The following is an 11338-nucleotide window of genomic DNA, read 5'->3' as shown; positions in this document are numbered from 1 at the left end:
ATGAAATGGCTAATAAAACAATTATCTTTAAACATTGTTTTGATGAGTTTCATGCACTAAAGAACAACTTAACAATTTGAAATGTTGAACTTGGCTAAGAAAAGCCTATGCATTTAAATCAGTGGTTGAAAATGACTTATATTTTCAAATTGATGACCAATTTTATTTATTTATTTATTTATTTATTTTTAAGGCACAAAAGGCACAAAATAATGACAGTATGTGTGCTTCGGTTGTAGTCAAACAATGGCTCTTGCATTCAACCAACAAAATTGTGAACATTTGGTGTTATTATATCATTCGAAGTACTTTGTTGATATTATTCGAAGCACTTTGTTGCTTAGATTAGTCACGTGCTTTGTTCGGCCTTTCAAAAATTCAAATAAACATCATTTGTAACGGTCGTAGAGGATAATGTCGGCACCATAAATCTGTAATTTTATTATTTATTATTTATATAATTGCAGGACATGTGACACCCTTCTACTCATTTAGAGGTTATGATAATTTATGAAATGTGGAAAGATGATAGAGAACAAAGTGGAGAACATAGAGCATGAGGTGGAGGTTGAAGGAAGTTATGGAAGATCATAGAGTATGAAATGGAGAAGGTGAAAGAGTAGGTAGTTATAGATATTTTTTTCCTACAAATGTTTGCCTATAAATAGTCATTCATGGCTACATTGTGAAGGATCTAACTCAAATCAAAGACAATTGATTTCTATTTTTCTTGTCATTATATTTCTTACACTTTATTTTATGCACTTCATTTTCGAAACATAGGAGTAGAGGTAAGTTCTTTGCACTTTATTTTATACACTTCCTTTTCGAAGTATAGGAGTAGAGATAAATTAATACTTAGTTTGATTGTTCACTGAATCATCTTTCTTCGTTTCACTCTTTCTTCTTTTAATTTTTCTTTTCTCTACACTTGGTAATTTTGAAATCCTCTTCATTGAGGTAAAAGAATTGTTAACCCAATTACTTGATAATTGACTTGAATTTAATCTGTAAGATTTTTTTTAATCCTTACTGATACGCTCACATTTATAATATTTTCTTTCATAAAAAAATAAGCCAACAATAACATAACACAAAAAATAAATATAAAAAATAATATTTATTGGAAAGTGGCTTCTGTTCATTCTATGAAATGGATTTGACAGTGGAATTTACATTTTATGGATTCATCACATGTCTAATTTAATAATATAAGCCATTTATTTGGTAGAATTTGTCAAATAAATTATTTAGATAAAAAATTAATTTATTCAGATATTGATATACACATGATTAAATCATACAATCATGTAAATAAATAAATAAGTATGATTTTGTAAATAAAACATCTATTTTTTTAACCTGATTTTATGATCTAATAATCATGTGATTATTAACATTTGATTAATCTAATTCCTTTTATAGATGATCTACTCAATAAATCGTGTAAAATTAACAGTTCAGATTACCGAATAGGCCTGGAGTGCACTTACAAAATATAGGCCATGTTTGGTTTTATATTTTGAATTTTTTTTATAATTTTTTTTTTGAAAAAAAATAAAAACTAATTTGATTAAAATAAATAAAAAAAATATTTTTTAATTTTTAAAAATTATTTCTACCATGATAAAACTACATAAAAATATAATATTTTTCATCAAATTTATTTTTATTTTTTTTCCTCGAAACGAATTCTCATACACACATAAATTGTTTAGTAGTAGCTAGAGTGTAAAAATGGCCCGTGGGCAGTTTGAAACCCTTCCACAGCCTAGGGTGAGCCGGGCCCGATTAGGCCCGAGCCATCATTTTGAGGCCCGGTCCAGCCCGTGGGGTCAGCCGGTGGCCCAGACCATCAGCCCACTCAAAGCTTAGCCCGAGGCCCAGTTCCATTTTTTGTGGGAAACAATAAAATTTCGGTGGAAAAATAGAAAAAAAAAAAAAATGTTCAAGTATGTACAACCTGGGTCTAGGCCCACTATCCCCGCCAACCTAAGGGCCTAGGTCTAATTTTCTAGCCTAGGGGCGAGCCCGGTCCAACCCGAATTTTGATAGAGCCCATGAGGCCTGACATGGGCCAGCCCAAGCCTGGGCCCAAGTAGGTCGGGGCAGGCCAAATTTACACCCCTAGTGGTAGCCCTACTACTTTTTCTTTGTGTTTTTTTTTTTGTTACAAAAAATTCTTTCCACTCTCCTACAGGTCCAAGATAGCGTCCTTTGCAAAGATCACCAATATGTCTTGTTGTCCATTTCAAGTAAAAGACTATAACTTGAAAACTTGCTCTGATTGTCCAAGACAAGTTCTGCTTAAGTCAGGGCTCGCACAATGAAAGAATAACGAACTCACATTAAGTGTTATGATAATAACAATTTATAACTTAACCTCCTAACCAATTACATTGCGTCTAAAAAATTGATCCAAAAAATTTCAAACTTAGGGGTTGTTTGGTTTTTGAGTTGGGTTAAAAAATCACAAAATGACAAAAAAAAAAGTCAAAATATCACAAAAAGTCAAAAATCACAAAAAGACAAAAAATATTTTTACCATTCCAAAGCTAAAAATCTAAAAAAATAATAAAAAATATCAAACGAATAAAAAAATCTCAAACTAAAATTTTTTAAAAAATTAAAAAACACAACTAAAAAAAGTCATTGCAAACAATGTCTTAAAAGACCTAAATCTGAACCCAATGCTTTTACCAAATGCGCTACTCTCACAGAAAAAAGTCCGGTCTTTGCGTTACCGAAATGGAAATGGAAATCGAATTCGAAATAGGTAATGGCAGTAAGTGTAAATTTTAACCTAGGGTTAGACGTGTGGTTAGACCGCCATGAACACCCTATATATTCACACACACACACACACACACATACATCTACTTGCAGTAGAGAGGGAGTCGTAATGCGAGCTTGAGAACGGAGGGTTTGATGATTCTCTCTTCTGGGTTAGGGTTTAGAGTTGGGTTTTCGATGTGGTCGTGTTCTTGATCGCAATATTTCTTTCTCTGTTTGTCATTGTCTTTGTGTTTTTGGCTTTCAATGGCTCGCGATGACAACTCTTTCGCTCTCTTGGGCGACAATGAAGGGGACGATATCTCGACCTTTCTCGCCCACGTAGCCTTGAAGGCCGAAGCTTCTTCCGCCACTGCGGAAAAGAAGAAGAAGAATGAACAGAGCCACCACTCTCACTCTCCTCCGTCAAAACCTCTTCCTCCTCCTCAATCTGGTAATCTTTGTTTTACAGAGGCTGTTTCTTGTTATTACGATCTGTATATCAATATATTATGTTTACATTTACGTGTATAGACGTAGATTTACTTAAATTTCAATTTTAGTTGATTTACATTTGTGGTTTCGTTAGGGTTTTGCGAGTTTTGACTCTATTGTTCAATTGCTGAGAAAACTGGGGAACAAAAAGATATTATTCGATCTTCGCTGAAAGAAAGCAAAAGAATCATAAAAAATTGAATTCGGTGGACACGTTTTAAGTTATTTGGTGAATGTGGCTATTAAAGATGCCAGATTTATTCTTTTTCTGTTTTATTATTATTTAATTCGCGTAGATTAAAAAACTGTAGAAAAAAATGTGTTGCATGTTTGTTTTTTATTGTTCTGTTCGTTGCTGATAAAAAAGGAAAAAGAAAAAAGAAATCAAAAAGCAATTTCGGAATTACTAATCCCCCAATCCATGTTCCCTTGTACTTATTGTCTGGTTGAGCTTCCTGGAATTTGGGAATTTCAAGTTTTTTTCTTTTAGTTTCTTTTAAATATTAATTTAGTTTTCTCAAAATAAAAATCTGTTTTGGGTTTATTTTCTTAGCTTTGCATTGTTGAATTCTGTTTAGTGATATGACCATATGGTATTGATTAATTTCAGTGAGAACTGAAAGCCGGGGAGGAACAGGAGGCCAAGGTCATGGTTCAGGGAGGTCTAGTCGGAATGATGTGCAGCAGTTTGAGGAGGGCTATGCAAATAGTTATCAACGAAATAACAGAGGAGCCAATGTTTATGAACAGAATAGTGGTGGAACTGATAGTTATGGGAGGTACAATAGAGGGTTTGATGGTCCTAGAAGGAATGGTGGAGTGGATGTTGGGTATCAGCAAAGCATTGGGAATGCTGATGGTTATCAAGGGAGTTATGGTGGGGATACTGCTGGGAACACGGATGATGGCAATTGGCAGGGATGGGTTCATAAGGGTACGCGTGCGCGTGGGCGTGGACGTGGGGGTGCTAGAGGAAGAGGCTTTGGTCAAGGAAGGGCATTGAATGAAGGTAATGGGTTTGAGAAAGAGAGTCAATTTGTTGAAGGCAATCAGCAACTTGAAAATAAGGATCAGGGAGGGGGTACTGGTGACGGTTGGGAACATGTGACTGAGGACCATTCAAGTTGTGGTGGTGAGAGAAGAGATAATGATGGTGGTGGTGGAGGATACAAAACTTGGGGGGATAGCTTCCTTGGTGTCCACAATGGAAATAATTATGAGGTGATGAATACCTCTGGGGCTAAGGAGGCACTTAGCAGTAATGGAGGTGATGATGATAGTGGGTAAGCAAAAACTTGTGATCTCATATTTGCTTGTTCTAACTGTTTTTAACAATGCTGAATTGTTTGCCTTATTTTTTTTTTCTTTTCTTTTTTTCTTTGTTATTACTATTATTATATTTTCTGAATGTTGTTTTTTTTTTGTTTTCATTGTTTTTCCTTTTTTTTAAATCTTTTTGTGGTGTTTGGGTGTGTTGTTGTTGCTTGTATTTTAGCATTCCAAAACTATTTGGAACATTCCTTTTGGCATTGGTTCCTCTGTTTGGATAAGTCATGTGGAGGTTCAAAATAGATCCTTTAAATGGGTGAAAGTACATACATTCTTATGTCCTCAACCATTTTGTACAATTGGAAGGACCAAAGAATAGAAAATCAGTATTTTTATTATAAAAGACATGCTTAGGGAACTAAGACTGTTTCATAGAGAGATTATAACAAAAGTATGTTGTTGATATAATAGAAACCAAAGCCTGAATAACTTGCCCGACTTATGAATCAGTTTTCTATTTTTTATTCAATTATTTTTTCATGGATTTCAGGGGGATTTGTTTAGCAAGCAGGCACGTTCTTTCAATGCCTTATGCTCTAGTAGCTATAAGGCGTTTTAGTAGTATTTATATTTTATATGTTTATTTGTATCATAGCAGGTACTAAACAATTGTTTTTTTTTTCTTTTTAAACAATTTGGTGATGCCATATCTAGTGTTGGTCTTGATAAATTGGCATCATTGGTGAACACACTCTAATTTGTTGACATTCTTGTGTATTATATTTTATATTTTTTGCTTTGTGCCTTGATTATCTTTTGGCGTTTAATGGGCCTGATCACATACTGTGTACTTGTGAATGGTTTTCAACATTTTATTGGTGACTGATGTTGTATTTTCATGTCTATCTTATGTATACCTTGTGTTTTTGTTGCTCTTCTGTTCATAGTTTACTGTTTTTGTCACAGGATCGTAGCTGAAACTACTGAAATATCAAAAGATGCTTTTCAAGATGCTGCTCAGGATTCCTCTGGGAAGAAGGCCGAAGATGAAGAGGCGAAAGAAGCTATGAGGACCCAAGAGGCATTGGAAAAGGAAGCTAAAAGGAAGGCCTGGGAGGAAGAAAAAAAGGAAGAAGCAAAGGTAATGTTTCTGACACTAGAAAATATTTGAAATATTTTTTCAAATCTGGAATCAATATTGACATTCTTTCTTGATGATAATTTGTCTTTCAGAAAATGACTCTTGAACAATATCAGAAGGTGCTCCTTGAAAAGAGGAAAGCTTTGGAAGCTTTAAAGACAGAGGAAAGGAAGGTCACTCTTGACAAGGATTTTGAATCGATGCAGGTAGTTGGGAAAAAGGCAGAAGACAGCAAGCAGGTGGGCAAAACAGTCTACTTTCTTTCATTGGCTTTGTTTGGTTATTTGTTACACATGTTTATGATTCCATGTGTTCTTTTGATTTTATTCTAGGACTCTGAGAAGGACAAGCTTAAAAAGAAGGATGACAAAGTTCGCAAGGTATATCATTGGTTACATCTTTAATGAGCATGCAATCTTGTTTGCCGCAGTCTTCAAATTATTTAATAATCACTCGTTCAGCTTATAGTGGTATTTTGATGGTTAACCTAAAAAGTTTGTTGTATCTTTAAAATACAATTTTCAATTGCTGGACCTTATTTGATCTCATGAATGCTCATAGCAATTCTGCTTATCGGCTACATCTTATTCTTGATTTGAAAGATTGTTCTTTATACAAATACTGCAAGCCAGTATCGATGAGCACTTGTTCTTAATCCAACAAAAAATGGATTTACTGTTACTACAATCACTGCCTTTATGTGCTCAAAAGACAAGTTTCTAAGAATTTTCCAGAAAATGACAATATATTGGGATCTGTTTTAAACAAATTGGTCTGTACTTTTAGCAGTCAATGAGCATTAATGTGTTCCTAAAACCGGCTGAGGGTGAGGTTGAGAAGTATGATAGGCGTGATAGACGTGGTCGAGGCAGTGGTGGATACAATAGAGGATCTTCGAATTGGCAAGCAGCTGATCCTGCAAACAGGGATGCTCAACCGGATGGATTCCAGAAACCAGCTAAGGGTGAGGATTATGTTGGGAATGTTGATAGGCGTGGTGGTGGACGAGGTGGATACAACAGAGGATCTCCGGCTGATTCAACAAACGGAGATGCTCGGCGCAATCAAGTTGTGAAATGTGTTCCTGCGATTGAGGATGCTAATCAGTTCCCTGGCCTGGGTGCAGCCGTCAAGCCTTGACTTGTGTTCACTCTCTTTTTATTTTAGTTGATCGTTTTTTAGCCCTCCTAGTGTATATTGCTTGGTATCTTGGTGGATTGGATTCTCTGTTTTGCCCTGGCTAGATTTTTGACAAAATTATATATGTTCAGTGACGTGGCCGAAATTTTGAGTTGGATACACTAGTGAAAAAATAATTTACTGATCTCATTTTGTTTGATTTTTATTTAGTTGTCTAGCAAGTAATATGGGTAGCGTGTGGTTTAGTTTTAAAATCATTATTTGAGAATAGTGTTATTTTGAGTTTGTGGTTGTTGAATGATGAATTGAAAAGAGAAGGCTGTATTTGGTATGGCTTTAAAATCACGATTCCACCTTTTCATTTGAGTATGATGTTTAGTTATAACTTTTAATAATTAATCTTACGTTACTTTTGAAAACTCATTTGAAGAGGGATTTCAAGAGGAATTTGAATTTTGAAATTTAGGAGACCTGGTCGTCCTCTCGGACTTTTAGTCGGGTAATATTTTTATTTTTATTTTTGCAATTGGCACATGTTATTTTTTATATATTAAATAAAAAATATTTTTTTAATTTTTTTGGAGCTTTGAATAGAATTTTTGGTTGTGTGTTTGGTTATGAGTTATAAATTTTTTAATCAAATACATATGTTACATCAATTATTCTAAATTCAATTCCAAATTATTTTCAAAATTTATAGCCAAACAAGATGTGCACACTTAAATCATAATTTCAAATCTCACAAACTTCAAATATAAATTTATTCTCAAATTATAATTTTAAAATTTTATCGAACGCAATCAAAATTTGTTTAGTTATGAATTTGGAAAGAGTTTTGAATTTTTAAAATAAGTTTTGAAATGATAAAAGTATGTTTGGTTGAGTTTTGAAAAGAATTTTCAAAATTTAATTCAAAATCTTATAGCTGATAATTAAACACGTAGTTCAAAATTTCATTGAAAATTTTATTTAAAATTCATAATCAAACTTTTTTTAAATTTTAATTTAAAAAAATAATTATTGAAAAAATAATTTTATTATTTAAAAATTTTAAAAATTTGTGAAAATATTTTAATTTAAAATATTTAAAAAATATATTATTTTTTTGTTAAAAAAATATATTCAGTTATTGCTTTAAAATTACTTTTGATTGTATATTTGATTAGAAATTTTTTTTAATTGTTTTGTTTCAAAATGGTCTAAAAAAATAATTTCTGTATTTAAAAAATATCAAAAATAAATACAAACTTTTTGTTTTCAAATAACAGGTTGTAATTGAAAAAAAAAAAAAACCACTATTCCGATTAACTGACCAAACATCCGGGAGGTCTCAGTACACAACTAGATAGACCCAATTCACAAATTCAAAATTCAAAAATTCATACTGCCAAATATGTATTAGAATGTGTATTTAAATGTAATTTTGAAATCAATTTTTGAAAACTTAAATCAAATATAACTTTCTATTATAAGGATGGAATTATGATTTGATTGTTTTGGTTTCCTGCTGTGATAACATTTCAAACTCTTTCAGCTCGCAATGGATCAAAAGTTTTTCAACCAATTCCATTGCTTTTTAAGGATTTTGGGTTGTTTTGAGAAGTTGATTAAAAATTAATTTTTTTTTTGAATAAACGTGTAAAAAAAAGTGATATAACGTGACTCAAAATAAATTAAAAATCAAAAAATAACTTTTTATTTGTTAACCTTTGTCTTTAGAGCACGTGTTAAAAATCTTAAATGAATTGTGCATTTTTCACAAAAGTGAGTAATGAAATATGTATAATTTTTTAAATCATCTTAATATGTCTTAAAACTACACATTAACAACCCCCTTTGAAGATCTAAATCGAGCCAAATGAGGTTTTTCAAAAAAAAAAAAAAAAGAAGGGTGAGTAGGCTTTTGAAAGTTATTTCTATCGGAAATAGTATGTCTCTGTTAGGTTTGATTTTTTATAAATTAATTTTAGGTGAATTTTTATTTATTTTAGTGACTTTTTAAAAAAAAATATTTTAATTAATTTATTTTTTGTATATTTTAGATGCAACTAATCAAGATACATCTAAAAAGTAAAACAAATTGCCTAAAATATTAAAAAATTCACTTGAAACACATGAAAATTAAAATAAAAATATGTTTGTATTTTCATTTGGATTTTCGTTTGGCTTTAGTGATTTTTTTTTTCATTTAATTAAATTTTTTTACTTTTTAGATATATTTGATCTGACTAAAATTGTTAGATATATCTAATCTTAACTAAAATATCTAAAAATAAATTTTGAAAACTCAAACCAAACAAAACCTATGGATTTTTACCAATCCAGTGAAATAAAATAGAATTATTTTTTTGTTTAATCCCCAGTATTAAATTGCTAATACTACCTCCCTCCAGATTGACATTATCATGTGTTGGGAATATGATATAAATAATAAAATTATTATTCACTCTAATAGCTTAGTTTTTAAAGTTGGTAGTCAACAATTTCGAGCTAGTTTGGGGTTGGCTTTTGTGGGTTTGATTTTTTAGTAACTCAAAAAGTAAATGTATTTAGGAAGTTATTAAAAAAATTATTTTTTGTGATGAAAAAGTTAAATATGACATTGACTTTTTTTGTCGATGGCAAATCAGTCAAAACACCCTTCTTTATACCTTGTTTGTGAGGCTTCTCCACTAGTGTTTCCCATTTTTTAAACCATCCTTTTTTGGGCCTTTAACCACTAAATTTCAAAGTATTTTCAGTGGGAAAAAACCTATTTTGAAGTCCAAAATTGGAGGGGTTAGCCTCCCCTCCTTGTGTCTTGTTTGCCAACCTAGTTAACTCCATCTGGTAGCACGTTTTTCTAGCTTAATTTAACTCAAGTCCAGCATGTTTTAGCCTCTGAAATACCTTGCTTTAACTCTTTTGGGGGCTGGTTAGTTCATTTGAGTCTTGTTTTTTTTCTTTTGGGGCTAAAAAATGGTTTTTTTGGATTACACCAAATGACTTCTATGGTATCCGAATAGATAATAAATCCAATATATTGGCTACACGAGAAAAAACGTGTTGAGAATATAATATAAATAATAAAGCTTCACTCCTAAGGCCATATTTGTTTAGCTCCATAGATGAGGCGATTGGACTAGCAATTTTATGGATTCTACATAACTGATGTTTGGTTGACAAAAATGTAATGGGACTAGTAGTCTCATGGGATTATGAATCCCCAGCTTTCCCATGGGAGGGGAGTAATTACTAAGGGTGTGAAAATATAATTTTGCCATTACAAAAATAACATAGTTAATTTTGACAAAAATGCAATGGGACTATGAATCCCTCCACATGGTAGGATTAGCTTTCCCATGGAAGGGGTGTAATTGCTAATCCAATCCCATGAGAGTCGATGTGAAAAGACAATTTTGCCCTCACATTACAAAAACAACAAAGTTAATTTTTATACAATGATAACTTTTAAGTAATTTCATAGGTTTAATTCCAACTAACGAATACTACCATTACACTAATAATCTCATCATTCAATCTCACTGTACTGATAATCGCATCCAACTTAATTTGCTAACCAAACAAGGCCTTAAGCTTTTAGATGGGTTGAGGTTAAAGCATCCGCATCAAGCTTAGTAAATTTGAGTCAAATTGCAATAAAAAATCTAATTTTATATTTTAACTAGCATTTTATATACACATTTTATCAGACACTCTATTCTAAAATTTAATTTTATAAAATATTCATTTTTATTGGATGGTCGACCACTTGGTGAAAATTGTCCAGTTTTGAGAGATATTGGGTGGTCAACTACTTGGTGAAAATTGTCCAGTTTTTTCATTTATTGGGTGGTCAACTAGGTAGTCGATTGGGTGGATGACCGAATGATTGACTACTTGGTGAAATTTTCTCTAGCATAAATAATAAAATAGTATATAGTTTGTGGACAACATATCTTTACATCAAGCGATATATTGTAGTAATGTCAAAATATATATTTTTTTAATAATTAGCCTAATACAAGGATTCTTTTAGACCTTATCTGCCTAATACAGCCACAAAACACTACTAGAAAATTGACTTTTTGCGACTACTTTTTGGCGACTGCTTGTTTGGCCGTCGCAAAAGAAAAAAAAAAAAAAAACCTCCAATTTATATTTAACATATATTTCTCCTATTTCCTTTTATTTATTTGCTTTTGCCCTAGCTTGGCTCGCTCAACCTCTCTCTCGCTGTCGCTCTCGCTCACCGGTATGAATCTCCCTATCCCTCTTGATCTCAATCGATTGATCTCTCAATCTCTCAATCTCAATCTCTCAATCTCTATACCTCTCTCGATCTCTCAATCTCTCTCAATCTCTCTTTGTATCTGCGTACACATTATTTACTCTCTCTGCAATTTGAGCGATTCGTCGCAGAGAAACCCTAACTCTGCCATGGAAAAGTTCTCTCGGAGCACTCAAATGCAGCAGAGTAAGCTCACCTCTCATGCGTTTCATCTACCTCAAAATTCACCTACATTACGTGCGCGCGCACAC

At 32.4% G+C, this 11338-nt stretch overlaps 1 protein-coding gene across 2 annotated transcripts; it reads left to right on the top strand.

Moving 5' to 3' along the window:
* Positions 1-2651: 2651 nt before the first annotated feature.
* Positions 2652-7022, top strand: LOC114268241 (uncharacterized). 2 transcript variants are annotated; one of them, XM_028209385.2, is made up of 6 exons: positions 2652-3226; positions 3878-4550; positions 5503-5677; positions 5770-5916; positions 6010-6057; positions 6467-7022. In XM_028209385.2, the coding sequence occupies exons 1-6, from the start codon at positions 3040-3042 to the stop codon at positions 6815-6817; spliced, it is 1581 nt and encodes a 526-aa protein (XP_028065186.1). In that variant the 5' UTR covers positions 2652-3039; the 3' UTR covers positions 6818-7022. The 2 variants fall into 2 exon arrangements, with proteins under 2 accessions (XP_028065186.1, XP_028065177.1); XM_028209376.2 differs by having other exon boundaries at positions 2678-3226; positions 6464-7022.
* Positions 7023-11338: the final 4316 nt, after the last annotated feature.

This window comes from Camellia sinensis, chromosome 3 (assembly GCF_055761805.1).
Source record: "Camellia sinensis isolate YWXY chromosome 3, ASM5576180v1, whole genome shotgun sequence".
Lineage (NCBI taxonomy): Eukaryota > Viridiplantae > Streptophyta > Magnoliopsida > Ericales > Theaceae > Camellia > Camellia sinensis.
Note: the sequence above shows the minus strand (reverse complement) of the source record. Positions and strands in the feature narration are given on the sequence as shown.

Coding starts and splice junctions, on each gene's coding strand:
- LOC114268241 (XM_028209376.2), top strand. CDS start 3,040: ATGGCTCGCGATGACAACTCTTTCGCTCTCTTGGGCGACAATGAAGGG. Junction 4,551..5,502: donor GGAGGTGATGATGATAGTGG/GTAAGCAAAAAC, acceptor TTTTTGTCACAG/GATCGTAGCTGAAACTACTG. Junction 6,058..6,463: donor AGGATGACAAAGTTCGCAAG/GTATATCATTGG, acceptor CTGTACTTTTAG/CAGTCAATGAGCATTAATGT.